Raw genomic sequence first — 24810 nt, forward strand, 5'->3', positions numbered from 1 at the left:
AAAATTAGACGTGATGCCCCACTCGTGATTGGCCAACGGTATATTTGTCATCATAGCTTAACACCAAAAGCCACTGAACTCATGTACAACACTAAATATCTAGAGAAAACTCAGGTAAATTATTTTTGAATTACATGACAATTACCTATCTGTAATAACGATAACAGGGAATTTATGTGTTTTCGTAGAAAACTTACTTTATTGTGGAAATTCAAGATTGGATTTACGTCAATCAGAGGAAAAATTAAGGTAGGTTTGGATATAGGTTATACTAAGTCGGGTATTCAAAGTAAATATAATAAATAAGATTACTAATTATGAGTCAAACGCTTAACTAAATAAAAAATACACTGTGATTTTCCATTTGACATTGAGGGCGTTGTTCATTTCTTCTCTTCCAATTAAAAGTACTGCATTTTTCGCAAAAATTAAGACAATTATTAAATTTACTCTTTTAGTTTAAAAAATTTGGAAAAACCACTTTAGCGCGGAATTGCGCAGTTTAGACGTGTACAAACTTGCAGTACAATAATTACATTACGTTGCAAAATCAAGTAATGATTATATTTAGGAGATGACGTAATTTGGAATATCCCATTATAAAAAAGGTGGGTGTAATTTCTAAAGTATTTTTCTAAAACGTATTGCCGATGATTAATAACAGTATTATTAATAATAATAAATACATAATATAAACAAAATTGTGTTATTGTATATTTTTGTAGAACAGAAATAAACTAGTCTATGTTTTGGTTCAATCCCTTTTGATTTAAAATGGCTTTATGTAATAGAAACTACTAGAATATTCCATTTGATGATGCAACTCTAAATAACACTGTATATAAACGATCCGATTTCGTCACACAAGTTATTTATTCATAAAATATTGAACACATAGGTTTAAACAAATCAAGTCCAAGTTGCCAAGTCAAGGTATGGCAGATTTATTTATACAATTTACAAAACATTGATTAATAAATTATATAAAAATAATTATTCGTAGAGTTTGTTTTCTTTCTTTTTTGATATTTTCTCTTTTAGATTTACATTTTTATAGTAATGCATCTGAGTTGCAATAATAAAATAATAATAATGTAGTTTTTTTCGTTTAACTATTAAATTTAATTATTTTAGCTAACTTTTTGAATGAAGAACTTAATGCCATTGGTCCTGGGGTAGAGTCTGTATTACTTTTTAAGGAAGAACACGTAGGTAGGGTAGCACGCCACCCTTTTGACAATAGTGAATCAATATGAAATATTATTAGAATAGACATCACAAGCATACCCCAGGATTTCCCCTTAATTTAATACCATATATTTTAATCTATCTACTGATATCATATCGTTGTAATAACCATTGGGTTTTTCCACAGAATATTTCCAATGGTTGTAAATCTTAAAATGCACAGCATGCCTGGGCAAGCAAATACGACAGTAGTTAAGAGGTTCTATGAATATACACGCCCGGAGGAACAGGGGCCAGTAGTTGATGATGCAGCAAAAATGGACGAGGACGAGCATACTGCAGAAAAACATCAGAAAACGCAACTAAAACAGGAAATTGAAGAGTCGACTAGCAATGTGTTTGATCTACTTGATCTTTCGCCGTACGTCAGAGAAGAACTGAAGATAACAATACAGAGAAAACGTGCAGAGAAGGGGTTGGAAGAGATTAAGGTGGAGGATGAGCATGACGTAATCAGTTACAATGTAAGTAGACATTTCAATCATCATGGAGAGATGGAGAAATAGATAGAGATCTTAAATTTCGGAACATGATGAAACCCGGGGTTCCCACACTACAACGCAAGTAATTTGACCAATCACATAAATGAAATATAAAAACTGTCATTAGTCAATCCGCTTGCGTTGTCCTTACGTTCTTGCGGTGCGTCCTAATGAAAACCAATCTTAATCAATGTTTAAACATCTAGATCTATTCATCACCAAACTGACTCATTTAGGCGTTTCTTTCGTTCCAGCTATCTGAGGAGGAATTACAAAAGAAGTTGAAACGAAGGGAAAGAAACAAGTTAGCTGCTGCTAAACTCCGGAAGAAAAACAAGTTAGCCGAAGTTTCAATGCACGAGGTAAGTTTACATAGAATACAGTTCGACAAATTAATGCAGGTTAAAGCAAACACAACTTAGAAATCCATATTTTTGAAGATGAAAATCCTACCAACGTCAAATCTAGCTAAGGTTTGGCACCTTACTTTAGTTATTTTATTCTGATTGTATTTTTGTTTACTTTGATGAAATAATAATAGTTATTGAATGTCGTCTGAATAACTGAACCAGTCCACACAATCTGTTGGTACTATATACACCTTTTTGGAAATTCCCGGTTTATTGCACAACAGATCGTTATACACTATTAGGACGGCGATGGCGCTCCATAGGTATAACATAAAAATAATGAATCGAAAAAATTATCACAAAGTCAACTCAGTTGATGATTTTGTTTAATTATTTTTTCCAGGAATTTGTAAAGCAGAGGGAGCTGAACAAAAAGCTGAAATATAGCTTGGAGAAAATTGAACGAGAAAAAGCAACAATACTAGAGTCTTTAAACGAAAGTCAATCAAAAAAACTTATTGAAAACAAATCTGTAGCATGTTTGAATTTAGACAAAGTCGGAGATGCAGATATCCGCAGAGAGTTAGACGACCTATACATGGACGTTGTTGATAATTCAAACAGGCCTGATGGGTCAACAGTTGGATGATAACTACGTGCCGTGCGCAAACATTTTGTTGTGAATCGCAATAGCGAACATCATCGACAGATAAACTTATGTACAGTGGCGTAAAGGCTATGAGGGCTCACTGGCTGAACCGAGGGGCCCCGGAGCTTATGGGGGCCCCGGAGCTTATGGGGGCCCCTGAGCAGTGCCCAGATGAAAAAACAGGCCTTAAAACAATGTCTAAAAAGGCTAAAAATGCCCGAGGCCTCCAGTGGACGGCCAATTAGAGTTCCCAAACCAGGGACCTCAAGGCCACTGCTTATGTACAGTATATACTTATTAGTGTATGTTGCGATTTGTAAAACGGATAGGCCTACACAACAGGACAGTTTCCACAAGGAGTATTTAAATTAAAACCTTTTTATTATTATACCTTTTAATGTTATGGCATTAAAAATTATTTATTATTTAAATAAGATATAATAATATTGTCTTTAACCACTTCCCGTAGTAAGCTATAGGTCTTTCTATAAATGAATGCATTATGACTGTACCGTTTAAATGATTGCTAATTTTTGCATTACTTTGTAATATTGGCTTGGTTGTATACTAATATATCACTTATAGGTCAGAGCGATAGATTGATACAATGTTGCGGGCCTCACTTTGTTCAATATAATTCACAAACTTATTTAGACGATTTGTTGTTTGCATATTTTTATACAATTGTATTTAATAAATATTAATATTTACATCTTGCGTTTTTTTAAAGTTATTTATCATGAGGTGTGATATTTTGGGCCTTATTTATTGTTAATTGTAATTTTATACAAATTCTAAAGCTACCCATATGCGAATTGAGAACCGAGAATTATGATAATTAACCTTTACGGGTAATATGCGCATAATGTAACAATCACAATGCGGTCGCCTGATCTCTAACGGAAAGAAAGCTGCCCTCTAGTGCTCAGAACTCAAATGCGTGTTTAAGGTACACGTTACGTAATCATGTCAGTACTGAAGCGATTAAACCACCATAAGTTTATTTCTACATTTTACTACTCATTTGAGTTTGGCAAGTTACGACACAAAGATGTTACTTATCTTACAATATACAATCTTAATTACTACGTATTTAAAAAATTACATTAAATTAAATACTCACAGACTGGCTAAATGAATGATTTGAACAGAGGCCTAATAATAGGCATTATACTCATTCTACTTCCCTTGTCCACAGCAGCAACAACAGTGTGCTGCTGTGAATTTATCAAGAATGTATATTGTTGCGATACAACTTTGCATACAGGCTTACACCAAGGCAATCTAACAACAGGATGCTGAGCTCCGTAGATCAAATGGTTTATTTGTGGCTGCGACACCTCAGTTCCACGCCTCTTAACTGACACGCGCGCCGTACGTACAGTACTGTTTGTCGCAGTCAGACATAAGATCAAAGGACTGTTACGAGTTCCTATCTTAGCAAGGCGGGCTCAGTGTCCTGTTGTTAGATTGCCTTGCTTACATTAACCATGAAGGAATGCGTGTCATTGAGTTCATTTTTTACAAGTTTTAACACGCGTCATCCATATTTATAATTCTGGACCCGCCACACAATTTAATTCATTCATAATACAAAACCCATCATTTGGGACACTCTTATTAAAGGGACACTTCTATTAAAGGGACACTCCTATTAAACGAACGCTTTAACACTATCGACCAACATTCAAGGAATACCCCTATTAAGGGGGTACTTTGGTGGGTCCCGAATGTGTCCCCATTAATAGAGGTTCTATCTTAATATAGCTTTATAGACATATATAACGTATCAGTAAGTTTTTGCATATATTCAATAGTGACATTTACATGTTTCCTTATTCGCCCATCTTATTTATATAACTCATTATCATAACACGATTGTGCTGTTTTCTATTCAGTCTTTGACATTTCTAAATTCATCTGGACATTTTGGTATATATTCATCTTAGCCGGCTTTCTCCTGACAGATAGCAGTCTGTAGTGGTGTTTTGCCTCCCAACATTGCAATTGTGTTAAACTGCACGTGGCGCAGAGAATACCAAGAAAAAAGACACTTAATGGCCAAACTAATGAATGGAAGACATCTTGTTTTGAGATATGTTTGATTCCGATGGCTCGACGTGGCTCCTGTTCGGTGGTATCAACGAAGCAGCTTACATTTGCTCCTGGCTGGTAAGTTTCAAGGAAGTCTTCTAATTCTTCACTTATTTCATACGACTTGGTAGTTGAGTTGTAGTCACTGTACGACCAACATGTCGGATACGAGCACTGCAAGATAATTGAATAAAAAACATTTCACAATATTTAACTCCATCATAACCTTAACCAAATCATCTCTGCCCTTTATCAGCCTAATTGACCATCATTGTCATTGATTATTTATTGTGATGGTCAAACAATATGATACGACATCATAAAACCCGCCCCTACACTCTACCCCTTATGTCTGAGTCTATAATCGTCATCACCCCCTCCCGATTCTATGTAATTGACTCTGTCTTACCTTATGATCGAAACTCAAGCTTCTGTCACTTGCAAAAAGTATTCCGAACCCTGTCTCGAAGTTATAAAATGACCGTACACTGACCACCACACAAAGGGATGAAATGACGTCACATCGTCCCCCTTCATAATTACACTTACATTCACGAGTGGTGTTAAGTCGTTCAACGGATTCTACGATACAGTCCGCCGGTTGGAACTCTCTGGTCAGCATGTATGGCGTAACAACCGTAATGCCGAAAATAGTGATAACTGCCGCGGAGGCGACAACACCGATGATGGCTGCGAAGATGCCAAAGACGGGCCAAGAGTCTCGACAAGTCATATTAAGAAAACAAAAATAGTTAAGTTCTCCTGTATGCAGTTGAAAGTAGATACTTCGTGCTATATTTTGATACAGTATACTTTGTATTTTCAATTTTCTTCAATCATCCAATTCAAAAGAGCATCATTTAGCGTCTAAATGTTAACGAAATTAACATGAAAAAGACTGTACAGAAGCCGTTTGCACCGGACGCGTTTCCGCCAAGTTACTTTAATATTGAATAATTTAATTTACCCAACAAGTTCAAAGGTCATCAATATATTTGTTTCGGTTTCTATCCTCATTATTATTTTACATTTTACTGTTATCTATACTATTCCATTACTGATTAGTTTATAAGAATTTACATTTGTTTATACTGTAGTAGTTTTCGATATAATACGAGACTCTGTTGTTATGATAGCTTCAAAATGTCCAAAATAACTAAACAGTTTCGTTTCCGTATTGCATTTTGTTTGTGAGCGCCCTCTATAACTGAGTGCTAACTCAGAACTTTATCAATAGAACTTGGAAAACATGCTAGTGCGACCTCATCAACAATGTGGCTAGAATGGAAGAGAAGAAACTACACAGGGGTGGGGAGGGGATTACATTTTGGTTTAAGAGATTGGGTAGGCCAATTTTGGGAATCTGGGTATCATATGCATATCATGTGTATTGTCGACGTGAACGAATGAATGCATTGGCAATCTGGTATCAAAATAGTTTTAACTTCAAAATTGTGTTTTCTATGTTATACTACTCTACTAGGCCTACATCATGTGTAAAATACACTTTAACATTAATATATTTCAACACATGGCTTTGCCTTTGGCATACGAGTACATTACTTTCTAAACAATAGGATATGTAATGTATACGTCAGTTGACCCAACTAACAAGAAAAATGGTAAGAACATACCCACGGGCGACTGGCGCTCATATGTCTAATTCGTCGTCGGTATTATTAAAAGGTCAATGTTGTTTTGCAAAATATTATGCCAACTTAGCGTATTATGTTAGACCTATTACAGAACTATTTAAGCTACGATTGGTGATTTTGTATTCAAATACTGTACATTTCATTTCATTTATTTATTCGACATCAAAAATGTCCTGGAAACCCAAAAGCAACAGTCACCATAACATGATATGTCTGGGGCCCCAGAAGAACTTAACAACAACGAATAAGTTATCAACATACATTTAAAAATACTACTGCGTATACGACGAGTATTGAGGCAGACTGGCGTAAAGCTCTGTCTACACTATCAAACTAGTTTGACAAAAAGTGTGATGTGCCAAAATATGGTAGTGATATGGCCAAATATGGTAGTGATATGACGTCATTGTGTCCATATATATGGGCACATCACATTTTTTTGTCACATAAAGTTTGATAGTGTAGACAAAGTTTAACGTTAGTACAGTACTTGAATGATATAATTTAGAAGAAACATTTATGGCTTTTTATTACAATGTGTATTGGAATATAATTATTGTCTAAATTATCAAAATCTGGACGCCGGGCTGGACGCGTACAATGGTAGGCAACTAAGTGAGAGGAAAACGGCAACAATCTATTCAGAATTTTAAAACTTCATTCGAACCTTTTCACACAAAACAATTCATCATTTAATTCATCTTTTGTTTTATCAAGTGACTTTGATGGTTACCGACTATTTCTCACCTGGCGCATATACCAATCATGTTGACTCAGTTGGAGATATTTCGACACATGGCACGAATGAATGAGACTGAACGAGCACCTAATGAAAGCCTAACCGATACGCACAGGTTTGTGATTGGTTAGAAAATGGTCACATGATATTGGATCAACAGAAGTTGCTCCTGAGTGGCCGATTTCTCAGAAGCTCCGTCATTAAGACGTGGAACAATCGAAGTAAGTAACTTTTCGTCGTCTGCGAATTTCAGAACAAATAAAAAGAAACATGTATCGTCTGCTCAGCCTCATTTTGGCGGGTTTTATTATTCTAATATGCGGGGAATTATGTTATACTTCAGATGTCTGTCCATCAGAATATTATACTTGCAATTGGATGTGTCCTAGCATGCCCGACAATTGTGCCCATGCGATGGAAGATCCTTGCGGATGTTGTAACATTTGTGCTAGGCAAGCGGGAGAGTCATGCATCGTTCCCCATCAGGCATGTGATGCTGAATTTGGCCTAGCCTGTATAAATTCAACTTGTAGTGGTAAGTAAAACTAAAGAAAATAAACCATAGTTAATGTAGGCCTACTTCCACAATCCAACCTGCATCTAGCGACGCTCGGTGCAAATCGATATTTCAGGTTGTTTTTGTGGAAGATGATATTGTTAACTTCTCTTTTTGTTTTATATATTTTGTATTTATATGGATGTACTATACGAAATTAAAGGAAATAAATGAATAATACTTAATAGGCTGTACGCTACAATTAATGTAATAATATCAACATCGGTGGTGGTATAGCTTCCTTCCTGTAACTTCTATAGCAAGCCTAGATCATAATTCACAAACAAATCAACTAAGAAATGTACTGTTCATTCAAGGATAATGCGAAATACACCAAAATGAAAGGAAAGGGTGAACCTTTTGGAAGATATTAAACTCAGTTGTATATATAGGTGTTAAATAAATCATTTTCGGATTCTTCTAGACAGCAGACATACCGCATAGTATAGACAGACTAAAAAGCGGACAAGTATGTCCATCAAAAAGTCAATGACAAACAAACTGTCACAGATAATAATAATAATTGTATACTATTTAAAGCGATTAATAAATTTCTTTCTTTTTTTTTTGTTTATTTCGCTGACGTCATATATTTCTCACGGTTCAATAAGGTTATACAAACACCAGTGATTGATTGAAATAGTTCGAATGTACTAAGTCAATCAGTTTCTTCTGGTTACCTCCCATTGATTGTTACCATAGTAACATTATTAGAAAGCTCTCCCATGCCGTCATCGCCATCTTGGAACTGTGATTATAATAATGGCGTATGTACCCTGTACTCTACTGGTTCGTGACGGATGTCTTGGGTTTTAGTAAAATCAAATTCAACACAATATCGACCTAAACAGGTTTCAGTACACCATTTATATCGACCTTACAAAAACGTGCCATAATAAAAATTAATATTCAAATGTGCACGATATGTCAAAGGTCACTTATTTATACACACATCATTCGCTTACGCGTTTGTTTTAATAAATACCGAGCAAGTTATGCAACTGTTATCTATGAAGTTATCAAAATGTGTTCATTGTTTGTTTGGCTTGTAATCGACCTACAGTTAAACCTTATTATAGGTTCTAAAAACCGATCAACTGAAACTGTATACGTTTGTGAATAACAATACTAAAATGCCAGGAATCTATAGCAGATTTGCCAACGTATCATTATTTTTTACAAGTCCTATTAAAATCACTCAAATTCTTGGCCATCGAGTGTGGCAGGCAGTAATAATAATACTACAATTCACTGTTTAAAAGTTACGACATGTCGGATAAACAAATAAAACAATGTAAAATAATCAACTTACTACAGTGATATATTTCAACCAGGCATACGCACTTTTCTTCTTTTTTTGACATTGCTGAAAAAAAGAAAAAGTATATGAAAAACGCACTTCTTGAAAACAGGTGAAGAATGAAATTTCACTTCATGAGAAATAAACACCTTGAATGTCAATAGAAATACCAACATTTAGGACTAAAGAAACCAACAAAATACGGTAAACAGATAAATAATAATATATTATATTGTATTGATCTTCTCTAGTCTTCTCTCTCTTTGGTTATATTCATTGGTAGATATCGTGCATAATTTGTATTATTTAGTAAAATTAATTTCACTCGACGTAACTATTTTTTTTTATTAGTATGCCTATTTTAATGAAGAAAGAACAATTAATACTGTTTCGTCAAAAAGTCGAGCGGCGTTTTTTGTAAAAAATATTTCTTGTATATATTGTTACAATGTTACAGGCTTAAAATACAAATGGGAATACAAATATGTCGGAATATCATAAATATTGAGTGGAATTTTTGGGTAGACATCCCGGTGTGATGGGGTTATCTCTCTAATTTCATTTTCTTTGCTATGCACGACAATTTCTCTTCATTTATATAACACAGATCAGTTCGGCACAACCACATCCTTTTTTTCAAATATGTGTTGGTACCTTCTGAGGTTCAAAATTCAACAGATTCCTATAATTGACAAAATATGTTGAGGGTTTCTTTTTGTTCTGAGCACAGACGACTGTTATAAGTGCACAGCAAGAGAGGATATTTACAAGAGGAATGAAATCAAACTTTGCAAAGAAATATTTGTATTAAATGGCGACCAACGAGTTGCACAGAGCGCATGCTCACTCACTTCAGTTTCCGGTTTTATCAAATCATACTAAATTACTCCTTATAATTCATATCAATTTGTTTTTACTTCATCAAATTGTCGAGAAACTTTTAGCCCTCCCTGACCCTCTCACAGGCAGGTTTTGTCATCTCTTTCCCATTTCTCTTAATATCTATTCTTTATTTCTTAATTTCGTAACTTGTTATCCCGTCTCATTTATGTGGCCCTTGGTGAACACCTGCTATTTTAACTTTGATCTTAATAAAGACAAAAAGCTGGTAATCGCTTTAATTGGAAAACTCTTATATCACGACAAACGATATATCGACGCCTTTTAAGTTCCAATGCAGTGTAAACAATAGGATCTTCCCTATTAAAAGTTCCGAAATAATAGCCGTTGATGTTTCAATACAGTCGTATTCTTACGGTGATTGTCCATGGATCAAATGTCAACTTTTCGGGAAACTGACTCCTGTAACTCAGTTTGAGATTGGTGACGTATACAGTACCTATGGATGGACAGTATGGCTAGATCCGGTGTATAGTATTTCTTTAGAATGGAAAGATAGCCCATGGGCGTATACGAGAAATAACACAGTCATGCCATAGATGTCGAATTTTGTGTGCTTAACACCTATTTCCTATATATCATGGTCTCTGTATCATATTGATGAAACAAATAGCAATTGAGGAGGTTGATATTGCTTTTTTACTTTGGTCCGAGATAATTGCAAATAGCCTACTGAAATCGGATAATTATATCGGTATAATTCTACTCCATAGTTATTATACAAACAAAAAATGTTCATGCATAATGTGCCAAATACTTGATATCGTTCATGATATTTCATTTGTACATTTCATTCGATGTTATCCTGTCCATGAAACGTTTCAAATACCACTTTTTATTGTTTTACAAAATGTCTAATATTAGCAAGGGAATACAAATGACGTTGCCGAATGCTTTAGGCCTAGTTTCAAATGAAGTATTTAGGGGGAATGTTGTTTCTGATATCGCTATCGAGCTGGTTACACGCAATGTTTTAAAGGTGATCTGCTACGGAATAACATACTTCATCGCGGTGATGTTTTATTACGCGCATATCAATTTTAATACGGGTACGCGCTGAATTATAACCAATACGCATCGGTTGTATCAGGATGTTTACATTTCTAACAGTATTAACGAGATGACAATAACGTTACGTAACATTTGGATAACGCCTCCTTAACAGACAGGTTTCTCGAACGAGAGGGCATCAAGTTTATGTAAGCGATATTCCGTTCCAACACTGCGTTGTGCGCTGGTATTTCTTGAGGCAAATCGGCGACGAGTGAATGAAACGAACACCGTGGCCTTTCTGTTGTTGATCTGTCGTTTCCGAGATAAGTCACATATTTCGCGTTACTCGCTCGTTACAGGTAATTGCGATTGAACGAACAGTAGACAAATGTTCATGATGCGTAATTGATGGTCTTCATACCGAAATTTTTTATCAAAATAAATGCAGGTGTCAAGAAATGATGACCGGTATATCGGGTGCGACAACAAACTCTAATCTGTCTGCGCTGAGCAGAACATTTAATTTAAAGTTATACGTATTGTAATCAGACCTATAAACAACATTCAACGTGTGCAATTAAATAGCCATTGAAATATAAAGTAATCTAGGCCTGATTCAATGAGATAATTCGATCTTCCCCGGCCTCTAGAGTTGCGTCATTTCACCCGCTACAATCCCCACCTATTAAATCCATGCCGTAATCATCACCATTCACATCTAGGCTTCCCCCTTAAACAATTCTCATTTTCACAAAACACAAGACAAATACTTATATAAGAAATAGAATTATGTAAATTGTTAAAGTGAAAGATTTAGTATTGAAGAGAACATGTCACTTAAGTGCAATTCGTGTCATGGTCGTCACGGTCCAAAAATGTGTCCGAAATTAAAGATCTAGTTTTGTTAAAACATAGGCCGAGCGGTTAAGACAGTGGAACCGAAATCCATAGCCATAACATTGGCAAGGGTTCGAGGCTCACTCGCTCCATGGTTCTGGTGGTAGAACAAGTCTAAACCGTAGGTCCAGTGTACATCTGGCTCATGTGCACTTTAAAGAACCTAGTACATCTTTCGAGACGAGTAGGGGGTTACCTCGGTGTACTAGTTCATTCATACACACACACACACTGTCTTGGACAGACGTATTGGCGCCGTAGTTGGCTGCCGATGTGACAATGGGACCCTTAGTGGAGCAGTAGCCTTCAACTATGAAGTTTGCTCCTTAATATAGAAAAAGAAGACAGGCATTGGGATACACACATATTGATTGCAAACCCAAATCAAAATTGTTCAAAATATACAGGTACTGTGGAATGTAGGGTAAATATAAAATGGCTGTACAGTACACTGTCATTCATAAAATACCTCCACGCAATAGATATACTGTAAACATAGGCAACTTTGAAATTCTTTTACATCTTTGAGAAATAAACATTTCATTTCATAAGAATCAGCCCATTATTATTTCCAAAGTTCAATGTTATTATTTTCTCATGAAATGGCTGTAGACCTACATTGTCGGCATTTTCACACGTTTTGTTTCGCAAACTATATTACTTGTACTCCTACAGATTCTACCTTTGCATTTTAATTGCTACTTAAACTAAAGTTTCTAGTTTTGGATATATTATAGTTTAGCATTCTTTTTCTGTTTCACAATGCTATGTTTTGATCGACTCTGCCGGCCACTGAACTTTTTACATGTCAATTCGCTGCCGGCGGAAACTGCCGTACGGGAAAAAATCGCTCCCTGCCGCCGACGAATCTCTCTTTACTGCTATTCCTCCTCCGTCATCGGGTCACCAATTTATAAACGTATTTCTAAATCTCCTGGTGCGTAGGCCTACTGTAAACACTACCGAAACGTAACTAGAAAACGCGACGTTGTTTGTTTAATTAAGAAGAATATTTTACAGAAAGATAGAAAAAGAGGAAAGGCGTACTTTTGGGTTAATTTTTAGAGAATAAAAAACGCGCGCGTGACACGTGACTTGGTGATCTATCGTTTGCTTGACACTGGTTCGTCTGATACGGTGCATGTTATATTCGAGTAAGGTGCACTTCTCTCCGACAGCCACCACCTGGCCTAAACATGTCTCACATAGTTGGTGTTGACTTTTTTGACCTCATTTGAAGAATTTCTTGTAACTTTATATCAACATCCGATTATTTGCCAAGAACTGCATTAATAACATTCATCATTGTGCTTATTATTAACATTAAGGAACTATATGTTTCAATTTGATTTCCTGATAGGGCCTACTAATTGTATATATGAACTATAATACACTACACACGCCATATGAATGTGCGTACAATAAAGCGTGTTACTATTTATAGACAACGTCAAAGTGGATGTAGGTGATCCCCGAGGTGATCAGGGGATGAGTCCATAATTTCAACCCCGATTTCAACGCACATAAAATGTTGTAGGCCTACGTATGCCAGTTGAAGCAGAAGCAACGTGTTCAACTAGGATCTGCTGAAATTATAACGAATACATGAGGACACATAATATAATCTACAAATTAAGTTTGTCCTTTAAAACAGTGGGTGATTATCTAACTATTTATCAAAATTACTGTTTATTTATTTATTTATTACATTCTTTTGATCGATAGTATATCAGGTTACAATATCATTGTAATGGACTGTTTTTTTCAGTAAAATATTCAGCAAAATCCATGTGTTGGTAAATAAACACAACCCCATACAAATGGGAACCGCGGTCCCCGCATGGGTCTGGTTAAATATTCGTGATTATACAGTTATTTTTACACAAAAAAATAAGGGGTATATATGCCACGTGGAGGGCATTGTAGTATAGTATGCGAAGGAATTGAAGTTACCTTGGAAAAATATCAATAGAATTCGTCAATTTTAAATTATTTCTATATTTAAACACAAACGACCCCCAAAAGACGATATTAGATATGAATTGCTAGTGGAATCTCGCTTCAGCCAAATTCCTAGCCAGTCCTGGAATATTGAAAGAATACAGCAGCCTACCCGTTTCCCATATAGAATGGCTAGCAACCCGCTGAGTCAGTTATTTTGTACAGGTCTCGGTGTGACATTGCTGGGCTAGCTTGTCATGGATGCCCTGCTCCTCTGAAACATTTTTACGACCCACCCAATATAGTTATGTTAGAAATGTTCGTCCAAAAACAAATTAATATTACACATCTTATAATGCAAGATATATTATAACAATATAGGCCTAGTGACGACTTGTTTCAATTGCTTTGCATCTAAAATGGTGCCAATATTCTACTATACTTTTAGTAAGAATATTAAAACATACTTTCTTCTTTTAATGTGTACAATAGGCCCCGTTGGTTCATAGACATAGACATAGACATCACATTGTAGGCCTACGCTTCTTTTCCTTATTGGGTTAGTGGGCCTATGTAGACCATCTTATGTTGTTTTGAACTGGTTTTTCTTGGGACTTGCACGACAATTAGGCCAAGAATACAATATATCGCAAGAAGTCTATTCGGTCTCTTTAAGCTCACTAGACCAACATACAAAATGCAGACTAGCTGTCCTGTAGTGTAAAATGAGTGAATTATCTGGGATTCCACAACAATTTGCTATATATATCTGCACATTCCTTCACTGTTAACATAACACATAGTATGTTAAGTGGAGGTTCCAAAACAGTATGCAAGAAGGTAATATATCAACTATGCAAACATTATTTACATACTTATAAGATTGCCGAAAGTCTAAATTTACAGTTTTGGCAAAGAATGTTTTTTAGAACAATGTTACAATACAAAACTTCCTTCATTTTCCACACAAATTATCTTATTTCTTATTTTAAATTATAATCTCTCAATCCGCGTGGCGCAGTTCGTTGGACGCTGGATTACCGATCGTGATGTCGTGGTTCGAATCCAACCCTCGTCGCATTGCTTGTATCCGTAAGCACTTTACTTACATTTGCCTTTCCCACCCAGGTGTATAAATGAGAACCCGGTTAGATCAATTTTATCAATTTATAATCCGAATGGTCAGCAGAATACGTAACGGTCAGAACACTGTCCTCGTCTGACCACTCCTGACAATAACGAACCTCACAACATGCACTTTCCTAATTAGACTTTATTTCAGAGGCATTCATTGTTTTGTTTTGCAGGTAAATACAACCTTCAAGTAATTAGCGGAACAGCGACCTCTATTAATTTACGATGGGATAACTTTAAGCCAAAGAATTCTAATGCATATTATTTAGTTTACTACACTGAAGGTAAAGAAGCATATAAAAAAGAAATGTCAAATTGGATTGGTCAAGTAAAAGTACGTATAATCGTTTTATCCAATTAAAATACATGTTGCATCTAAGTTTGGTTTTGTGGCTCTTAATTCATTAAGATGTGGATATGATACAGATTTTTCTAAAACATGATTAAATGCGGGACACTCGGGTAAATACATTAGTATTTTAAATTATTTTTATAAAAAGTGTATAGACCACGATGTATCCTTCCTTACCTGTTGATGTGACTGCATCCGAACGGAATTCTAGAGCTGCCGGCCATAATTTGATTTTCTATTCTCCTTGGCACCCACTGGTCCTCCTAGACAAGCAGAAATTGAATTCAATATTTTATATACGTACGGACACTGCTGCGGTTTAAAGTTAAAATGTAACTTTATGGTGCTACGATCTTCGTTACATTTCTATTCAGATAAGTTTTAAGATAGATTTATAGGCAAATTTGTCAGTATGGGGTATAGTTAGGTGGGGGAGGGCGGATTGGTCATATGGATACATGTCATTGACAGTTGACAGGAGTGACGTCAACCAGAACGAAACATCCAAAATTATTATGTTCCAATCTCTGAAAACAAAACATTCTAAAGCTTTGTCTACACTATCAAACTTTATGTGACAACAAATGTCATGTGCCCATATATAGACATGATGATGTCATATCACTACCATATTTGGGCATATCACTGCCATATTTGGGCACATCACACTTCTTTTTTGTCAATTAGTTTGACAGTTTTGACAGAGCTTTAATAGAAGTATATACACAATTCTTGAAGTATTGACAAGGCCAAACCTGTTCATTCTTCATACATCTTCCAGAGACAAAAAGAAAAAAAAAACATATTTCCTATGAAATAATTTTTTGTAAGCAACAAACTATTATTGAGAGATTGAAAAAAACTTCTATATTTAGTTTGTTTCCATAAAATATGTGCTTAGATGGCATAACAATCGATCGTAGGTACCACGCTGAGGAGCGTGTTGTCATTGCCAAATATGCTCTATTTATAGACATAACGAATATTTTCTCTCATCTCAGTTATTCATATTCGTAATTATACCAGTAACCCAGCAGAGATGTAACTACGTAAAGTAAATAAACTATTTTTACCGAGAGGTCATAAGCTTAACATATGTTCAAGTAGTTGAGGTATGCTCGTCACCTTGCGACCACCTGTCCGAACCAACCCATCTGAGAAAATATTATATATGGACACTTTTTCTATTTTTGGTCAAAAACGAAAAAAGTATAAATAAAAGAATGAATCAATCTTTTGCAGTAACTTACTAATTTTGTTTTTAGATTAGAAAAATATTTATTGCTTAAAATCTTGTTTTGTTAGGTTAAGAAAGGTACTTATGTGTCCGTAAAAGGGCTGAAGACTGATGAGGTATATTTCTTCAAAGTTACGTATCGTAAAGAAAAAGGTGACTTAGTGTTGGAAGGACCGTCAACGGAAATAGCTGCACATAGGGCGGGCGCTCCGGGTAAGTTACCACTCGCATCTGAATGTATTGTAAAACGGAGAATGTTTGATACAAAATGACATTGTCGAATATTTGCGTAAATAATAATAATAATATTGTACGTATCCACGGATAACAAACGATTTATAAGATATAATGTTTAATGTAAGTACAACTAATGTTGATGTAATTCCAAATAATTTATTGGAAAATTCCATTTAGTTTGAGCGACTGACATTAATATGAAATTAAGATTTTGGACGATTTTAGAAACATGTAACAATATAATTGTCTATGTTTATTTTAAAGGAATAGTGGCAAAGTTAAATACAATATGCCACAACAATTCATCGGTGTTCCTATTTCATCCTAGGCTTTCATTCAATTGACACTGAAACCAAGTGATTGAGATAAATATGACGAAATTAACATTTTTCAACAATTTAAAGCTTTCCGATACTTTCTTTAATTGTATTCAATCTCAACCAAGATAACTATGATCTTATTTAACGAGAAAATTAAGCATAAATATATACACTCTATTATCCCTTGGGGTAGAATGTTTAATTACCATTTATTTATGAGTAAGCCATTTTTAGATGAAGTGGGTGTTGATAGTTTGACTTTAATTTTACAGCACCACTGGGAGGTTGTGAGCACAACGATAAACATTACGATGAAGGAAGAACAATAAAGCAGAGCTGTGACGCCGTCTGCGATTGCCTTCTAGGCTCCTGGCTGTGCAGGCCTAGAGCCTGCCCTCCAACCCCTGATTTGGTGCTGGATAGCTCTAAGAGTTGCTATGAAGCACCTCACCCAGACGACCCGGAGTGCTGTGTCATTATTGTGTGTGAAGGTGGAGATGATGAAGTAATAGAGGCGGAACCACGTAAGATACTACACATTATCATTTCATATATTGCAACTATAAATACAGTAGGCCGTGTCGAAACAGACCTATAAATTTACATATTTTTGTCCTGGTATTAAACATAACTACAAAATACCATTGCCACGTGTTTCTACCATTAGGAATCGTGGGAGACATTTCTTAACCATTTAAAGTACAACGATCATTAATACAAATTTTAAAAACCTTAAATTTCATATCCCAGTTAATTGCATTCGAGATGGTTTTCACCATAAACACGGTCAAACGTACTACTACGATTGTGACGAAGTTTGCTATTGTGACGATGGAAAAGAAACATGCACTCCAAGATGTCAAGATCCAGGAACCATGTTACCAGACCCAGAGACATGCCCCAGTCCGAAACTGAATGACCCACCGGAAGGTGAATGCTGTCCTTACTGGTCATGCCCTCCACCACGTAAGTAAACTAACCAATCATGTAATGAGGCTTAATTTCAATTCACGTTGGATGACGGATTGACACACTGACCGACTGACAAACAGACATAACACCGATAACATTCGTCTTTAGGGGTCATTTTCTAGATTCTTCTTTTTCTCTTTTTAGCTGGTTATTGTGAGATGAATGGAAATGCTTACGCAGAAGAAGAGTTCTTTGACGTTGATTGCTCAATGCGGTGTCAGTGTATGAGCGGCTACATCAACTGTTACCCACGCTGCTCACATACTGTTAGGCACCCGACTGTCGATTGTCCTAACCCGAAGAAAGTGAGAATTCCCGGCGAATGTTGTATGCAATGGGAATGCGTGGATGTGGGTAAGACATTTCATTTTTGTATGGTGCACATGTAACAGCATTAAATACGTACCAGAAATGTTTCCGTTTAAAGTAGGTATAACAAATCAATCTATACCTCTCGTTTCAGAACCTAAAATATGTTCCTATCCAGGCTTAACTGGTACCATAACACTAACTGACGGTGAATGGATCGATGAAGGCTGCGATAGCCGTTGTCATTGTACCACGGGTGAAGTAACGTGTATGCCCTTGTGTGATAAACTCGAAAAGCCGATTCCAACACCACTTTGTCCAGCACCAGTGATCGCTAAGGTGAAAGACACCGATTGTTGCCAAGTCGTTGCTTGTAATGATCCAGATATACGTAAGTGTATTGACCATTGATCCAGATATACGTAAGTGTGTTGCTTGTAATGATCCAGATATACGTAAGTGTGTTGCTTGTAATGATCCAGATATAGGTAAGTTTGTTGCTTGTAATGATCCAGATATACGTAAGTGTGTTGCTTGTAATGATCTAGATATACGTAAGTGTGTTGGCCATTGATATGAAATCCATGTAATTCTATTTCTCAACATGCATCATGTAAGCGCTGCCCTTGTAAACCGAATAACAACATTGTAATTGCAAACTCGGACAAGTTGGCAAAAGTCTAAACTTAAAGCTGTCTACACTATCAAAGTGGTAGTGATATAACATCATCATGTCTATATATGGGCACATCACATAAAGTTTACTATTGTAGACTAGGCTAAACTTTTTAGAATAATCTTGCTGAAAGAGGTATGAATCTTTAATTACGTTTTTCTAAATTGTTATTTTGGGTTTCTTTCCAAAAGTTCACCCTATAGTACAGGAGACATTACGATCAAAAGCCATTACATGAATATATGTTCATTTACATTTCAGCTAGCCCAAACGCCGTACAAGACGTAACAGTTTACGCAATTAATTCGTCAGCCATAACGATAGGATTCGCTCCGCCGACAAATTTGGAACTTCGTAATATTTTAGATGGGTACCACATATATTATACTAACCAATCTGAAACGGCTGATTTTAAGAATTGGTTGATGTACCGACAGGTAGGTCTACTAATGTTTGCGTTTATCATTTAAGAATGTACGAAACATGTGGTGGTGTCCCGGTGGTTCTAGACCACCGGATAACGACCGGAGCCTTGTAACCCGACAGGTTTGATTCAGAAAAAATGTCATAAACATCAACCAAACTATTGGTTTATTTTAAAGGATGCTGCTCCTCCAGGTCTCCGCCTCGTCGGTCACACAGTCGTACAAATCAGCGAACTGCGACGTCAGACAACGTATTACATACGGATTCGTGTTACTATACCACCAGAAAGTGTCGAAACTCAATGGCATAATACGCTGCCAGCAACCGACACGATTGTCATCCGAACCAATGAAAAACAACGTAAGTAAGCGTGACATTGGTTCAATCCCAGTGGGGCGCTACAATCACAATGACCAATCACAAGCGACAATTCGTGTGATCCACCGTCGTGATTGGTCAAATTATTCGGCTCGCTAATTGCGAGGCGGAACCAAACCGTATTAGTTTACGTACATTTTCCGATAGATTAATTTACGTAAAACCATTCAGAAATTGAATATAATAAATACGTAAATATCTTTATCAATGCTGTACTATGTAAGGGCGTGTGGCGCAGTGTGTTGGACGTTCGACTACTGATCGTGAGATCGAGGTTCGAATCCAACTCTCGCCGCATTGCTTGTATCCTTAGGCAAGATACTTTACTTACGTTTGCCTCTCTCCATCCAGGTGTATAATTGGGAACACGGTTAGATCAAGACACAACTTTGCGCTGATTACTAGCTGCATTATGGGAGTATGTTTCCATAGGTGTTTGGAAAATGACTGGGGTAATAATGTTCAGCGCTTAGAGGTTTCACAACATTAGGCGCTATACAAATCCAGGATATTATTATTATTATTACTAATGGAAAATGATAATACAAACAATATAAAGTGATATTCTTATTTCTATTATGTTATTATTATTACAGCTCAACCATGTCACTACAAAGGAAAAATCTACGAACATAACAAAACATTTGACATTGGATGTGAGTCGATGTGTGAATGCAAGTTTGGCCAGACGGTGTGTAGATCCCGCTGTCAGAAGGTTGACTTACAGCCGTCCGAGGATTGTCCCCACCCTGTCCAGCAAATAGAGGCGGGGCAATGTTGCCCAACATGGGTGTGCCTTCCTAAACGTGAGTGATACTTTCTTTTTACTTGCCCCTACTATAGATTGATTATATAACGGAATATTTAAACATATAATAAACTACCGTGTATTATTCTATACTTTATACAGTTGGTGATTGTAGGCAAAACGGCACAATTTATGAAGACGGAATGGAATGGCGTTACGGATGTGACGTACGCTGCGTGTGCAATAGTGGTCAGGTCAAATGTCGCAATATGTGCATGAATGCAACGCAAAAAGCACCGGGTTACGATTGCAAATATCCTGTACAAATAAGTGTTCCTGATACGTGTTGTAAAGAGTGGGTTTGCTATGAAGGTAATATATTTTGGTTTGTAATAGTGTAAAACGTACGCGCAACGCAAGTAATTTGACCAATCAGAAACGACAGATCGGAATCGTGTTTGTGATTTGTTACTTGCGTTGTGTGTACGTCCTTGCGTTGCGCTTCTGTTTCACGTAGCTCATAGGTGCCGATTTCCTATTTTGCTGTTTTACTTATGAATCACAGAAAATGATTGTAGGTGGTTAACTAAAGCTCTGTCTACACTATCAAAATAGTTTGACTAAAAAGTGTGATGTGACCAAATATGCTAGTGGCTTAAATATAGTAGTGATATGACATCATTATGTCCATATATGGGAACATCAAATTTTCATCACATTTAAGTTTGATAGTGTAGACAGAGCTTAAGGAAAGGGTCCGAAAAATAATGCAAACGCAGGAAATTTGATTTGCGTTGCGTTTAAGTGGGAACCAAATATCGATAAAATATGTGTGATTGATTATATAATCATCGTTTGAAAAAATTGTAAAATTGATTAAAATGAAATTTGTGTTTTTGTTTCTTTATAGAAAAACCGCCAACACACATGCCGCTTCCGTCTCTACCTTTACCACTATCCAGCTTCATCATTGAGATTGACGCGCACGATATAAGCGCTACGAAAGCAGTGATCACGTGGCCGATGCTGACGGATTTGCAACGCCAATTCATCTCGTTATTCCGCCTAAAGTACCGCGAATTAGGTTATGACGTTAGAATGTGGAATAGTTCAATAGAGTTCAGACCCGAGTTGACCAAGTACATTTTGGTGAATTTGAAGCCGTCTAGGAGCTATATTGTACAGTTGGTGGTCATTTTAGGTGAGGTACATGAACCGGGAATCGCACTTGAACTACAGACGAACAAAGTTGAAATCGATACACTTTGGGTTCCAGGTAAAGCACGGGAGTTTACGAACTGTTTAAATGATTACAACAATTTATAGTGTACTTTGTGGCTTATATATAAGTAGGATAATTTACAACGTACGTAGGCCAAAAACGAAAGCACGGTATAGAATTTCATCACGGGTCGTTAAAACTTTATTTTGAACTCATAAATATTGATGTTTATAACGTACGTGATCTTAAAATATCTCTTCTGACACATCAATGAAAAAGCATGCCGTCTCGAATAAATGATAAAATAATCAAAAAAATAAACATTCTAACAAATTTGATAGTAATTAGCAGCATCATGTCCGCTTACGATTTTAGGAATGCAATTTGTTTAGTCTAAATACAACTACACCTGCAATGCAACCACTAACAAAATAGGCCCTACTTCAGAGAACATGCTTTATAGCTAAAACAATGACGTACACGTGACGTAATCTGTCGGATCATCCAAACTGACTGTGATTGGTTGAATAGCGCGCTTCGCGTAGCCTACGTTGTTGCGATGCATCCATCCTCATGGATGGATGGGGTTTCGGGACGAAGTTGAAGTAGTCACAAGGTTAAAATGATGTACACAAATATAAAAATAACTTTTTTTTGGTGAATTAATTTGAGGTTTTTTTTTTCTTTACCAGCCGATCCGTATCCAGGTGAACCCATCGACATAAACGCACTATCAATAGATACAAACACCATTACATTAAAATGGGAATCCTTACCACAAGCTATCAACGTTGACCTTATTGGATGGCGACTAACATACGGTAAAGAAGAAGAACCAAACAAGATAAAAAGCAAAAGGGTGGAGAAGTCTTCGTTATCTTACGTTCTACGCAGTCTAACACCCTCACAGACTTACCGAATACAACTCGTAGGCCTGTGGGATAACGGTACTTTAACTCGTGAAGTTCGATCGAAAATTATTGCCGAAAAAACCAAGGATTTAAATGCAACTATGCCAGGTATATAATGTGCTTTACCCTAACAACTCATTTTCACATTGTCTTGTCTGAAAAAAAGCTCTGCGTATACTTATTCGGCCCCAAAATACTCAAATAAGCAGGGCCTTTACATTGATACGAATGTACCAGCCAGCCTAAATCTTTAGTAAAAGCCGTACTTAATTGCAAGACTCTCAATTGTATTTATATGACTTTAAAAAACATGTGTTTCACTAAACAAAAAGCAGCCTAAAATATCATTGATTTGGGCGCCATAACGCTAAAAAAGAACCTTAAAATAATATATTCTTACTTACACTAAATGCTTAATTCGCCCTGCTGTCTCACGAACAACAAATATGTACAATAACATGATCCACGTATTATGCAAATTATTTGTTTGTTTTTTTAGAAATCCAAAAAGGGTCTTCAAAGATAGGGGTCGCTGTTGGTATGGCTGTCTTAGCGGTTATCCTCATTGCAGCTATTGTAGTGTTATACGTAAAAGTAATTCGACCAAAGACAAAACGTCAGTACGATGTATATGTACGAACAACACAAATAAATTACGACAATACATCGACATATGATCAAATTACTAAGGTAAAAACATTATTCAAATGTGTTGTTATTATTAATCTTCATAAATAATAATTTATTTTTTAACGTCTTTATACACAATCAGGTAAAAGAAAACCTTTTTTGCATTGTGGTCCTGTCTTGAAGTTTAGTTTTGTGATATCTAATGAATAAGTAATTGGATCTAATGAATAATTCATGACATCTAATGAATAATTCACGACTTTTAAATAGTGGATTACGTTTTACCCTTAACTGTTATTTTATAGGATATTCGCCGAGGTAGCGAAGCTGGGTTACTGGACGTACTTAGACGGGGTAGTGACGGAGCTTTTCTGGACTTACCGAAGGAAGGGGAAGTTGGTTACTACAGTCTGAGAAGAGACAGTGAGGCGACGTTCTTAGCTTCAAGACGCGGTAGTCAAGACGGGTTACTTGATCTTTAGGGAGAAACATTCAAAATACTGTATATAATTGATTGTAAAAAAAACGAGCATTATATTTTAATGTTTTAATATGAAATAAAGATTTTTTTATATTAGATATTTGTTATAATATTGATAATGTAGATTCGGTGTGTAATATATTTTTGGATCTTTTTTTATTGTAAAATACATTAAAATAATAGTAATTGTGCCAAATTATAGGCGATTTTCGTTATCATTCCTGTGCAACCATGGTCCATGGCACAAAGATCCTATGGAACACATTCATATGATGTGTTCATTATTAAGTTCGAGATTGTTTCGGCGATACTAAGTACAGCGAGTGTAGACTTAAGTACATATCCTACATTATTCTTGAATATGCAGTAAATATTATTTTTGCTTGGGATATGGATTGGAATACTTTACTTCATTATCAATAATTATAGGTTAACTAGTTAAATCGTATGGAATATTATGCCGAAGTAGACAGGTCGGTGACAGTGGCGTAACGGCTGTGAGCGCTCACTGGCTTATCCCAGGGGGCGCTTATGGGGCTAAAAAAGGGCAAAAAACGCCCCGAGGCCTTCAACGTTGGAGGACCACTTACGATACCTAAACCAGGAAACTCAGGTCTCTACGCCACAGGTTGGCGAGATAGACTAGGTACGAATCGTCTACATTTTAATAATGTGATTGTCCGATTTGTTTTAAATATTTGCATTATTATTATTATTATCGAGATGATCAGAAATCATTGGCATTAGCGCACGCGTGCGCAGCACATTCATGGTGTTGATATAAAAAACATGTACTTTATTTATTACTGTAAACCCTGTGACTGGTTCCGAAATAATTATTCGCGTTGAGAAGTGTATCAAACATTATAACCATAGGCTTAACGTACAGCCTACATTATACGTTGTGCGATGTTAGTACTGTGTAAAGTAAGTAAAGATATACAATATCTGTTTGTGTGATTGTTCTATACAA

The 24810-nt window shown here is 36.1% G+C and overlaps 3 protein-coding genes and 1 long non-coding RNA gene across 5 annotated transcripts; 3 read left to right on the top strand and 1 right to left on the bottom strand.

The window, feature by feature from the left end:
• Positions 1–21: 21 nt before the first annotated feature.
• Positions 22–7338, top strand: LOC144852123 (uncharacterized). The gene is made up of 3 exons (XR_013614264.1): positions 22–114; positions 4697–4901; positions 7196–7338. It is a non-coding gene; the product is annotated as an uncharacterized LOC144852123 (long non-coding RNA).
• On the top strand, positions 198–3439 carry LOC144852120 (uncharacterized). The gene is made up of 4 exons (XM_078709840.1): positions 198–249; positions 1376–1712; positions 1985–2092; positions 2484–3439. The coding sequence occupies exons 2-4, from the start codon at positions 1386–1388 to the stop codon at positions 2727–2729; spliced, it is 681 nt and encodes a 226-aa protein (XP_078565966.1). The 5' UTR covers positions 198–249; positions 1376–1385; the 3' UTR covers positions 2730–3439.
• Positions 3362–23172, bottom strand: LOC144852119 (uncharacterized). 2 transcript variants are annotated; one of them, XM_078709839.1, is made up of 4 exons: positions 23131–23172; positions 15468–15553; positions 9086–9139; positions 3362–4997 (listed from the first exon to the last, which is right to left on the bottom strand). In XM_078709839.1, exons 2-4 carry the CDS (start codon positions 15483–15485, stop codon positions 4620–4622), a joined length of 450 nt encoding a protein of 149 aa, XP_078565965.1. In that variant the 5' UTR covers positions 15486–15553; positions 23131–23172; the 3' UTR covers positions 3362–4619. The 2 variants fall into 2 exon arrangements, with proteins under 2 accessions (XP_078565965.1, XP_078565964.1); XM_078709838.1 differs by lacking the exons at positions 9086–9139; positions 15468–15553; positions 23131–23172 and adding an exon at positions 5233–5739.
• Positions 7422–24672, top strand: LOC144852116 (uncharacterized). Its single transcript, XM_078709832.1, has 15 exons — positions 7422–7752; positions 15112–15272; positions 16596–16740; positions 17357–17608; positions 17835–18050; positions 18201–18410; positions 18520–18756; positions 19303–19478; positions 19644–19827; positions 20442–20651; positions 20756–20965; positions 21504–21869; positions 22508–22834; positions 23226–23416; positions 23662–24672. The coding sequence occupies exons 1-15, from the start codon at positions 7488–7490 to the stop codon at positions 23836–23838; spliced, it is 3327 nt and encodes a 1108-aa protein (XP_078565958.1). The 5' UTR covers positions 7422–7487; the 3' UTR covers positions 23839–24672.
• The last annotated feature ends 138 nt before the right edge of the window (positions 24673–24810 follow it).

Source organism: Antedon bifida, chromosome 9, assembly GCF_963402885.1.
Source record: "Antedon bifida chromosome 9, ecAntBifi1.1, whole genome shotgun sequence".
NCBI lineage: Eukaryota > Metazoa > Echinodermata > Crinoidea > Comatulida > Antedonidae > Antedon > Antedon bifida.

What these genes read in the sequence shown, in the direction of transcription:
- LOC144852120 (XM_078709840.1), top strand. Translation starts at nt 1,386, where the DNA reads ATGGTTGTAAATCTTAAAATGCACAGCATGCCTGGGCAAGCAAATACG. An exon ending in ATGACGTAATCAGTTACAAT is followed by an intron (nt 1,713 to 1,984) that starts GTAAGTAGACAT and finishes CTTTCGTTCCAG; the next exon opens with CTATCTGAGGAGGAATTACA. An exon ending in CCGAAGTTTCAATGCACGAG is followed by an intron (nt 2,093 to 2,483) that starts GTAAGTTTACAT and finishes TATTTTTTCCAG; the next exon opens with GAATTTGTAAAGCAGAGGGA.
- LOC144852119 (XM_078709838.1), bottom strand. Translation starts at nt 5,556, where the DNA reads ATGACTTGTCGAGACTCTTGGCCCGTCTTTGGCATCTTCGCAGCCATC. An exon ending in GCTTGAGTTTCGATCATAAG is followed by an intron (nt 4,998 to 5,232) that starts GTAAGACAGAGT and finishes ATTATCTTGCAG; the next exon opens with TGCTCGTATCCGACATGTTG.
- LOC144852116 (XM_078709832.1), top strand. Translation starts at nt 7,488, where the DNA reads ATGTATCGTCTGCTCAGCCTCATTTTGGCGGGTTTTATTATTCTAATA. An exon ending in CGATACACTTTGGGTTCCAG is followed by an intron (nt 21,870 to 22,507) that starts GTAAAGCACGGG and finishes TTTCTTTACCAG; the next exon opens with CCGATCCGTATCCAGGTGAA. An exon ending in TTTAAATGCAACTATGCCAG is followed by an intron (nt 22,835 to 23,225) that starts GTATATAATGTG and finishes TTGTTTTTTTAG; the next exon opens with AAATCCAAAAAGGGTCTTCA.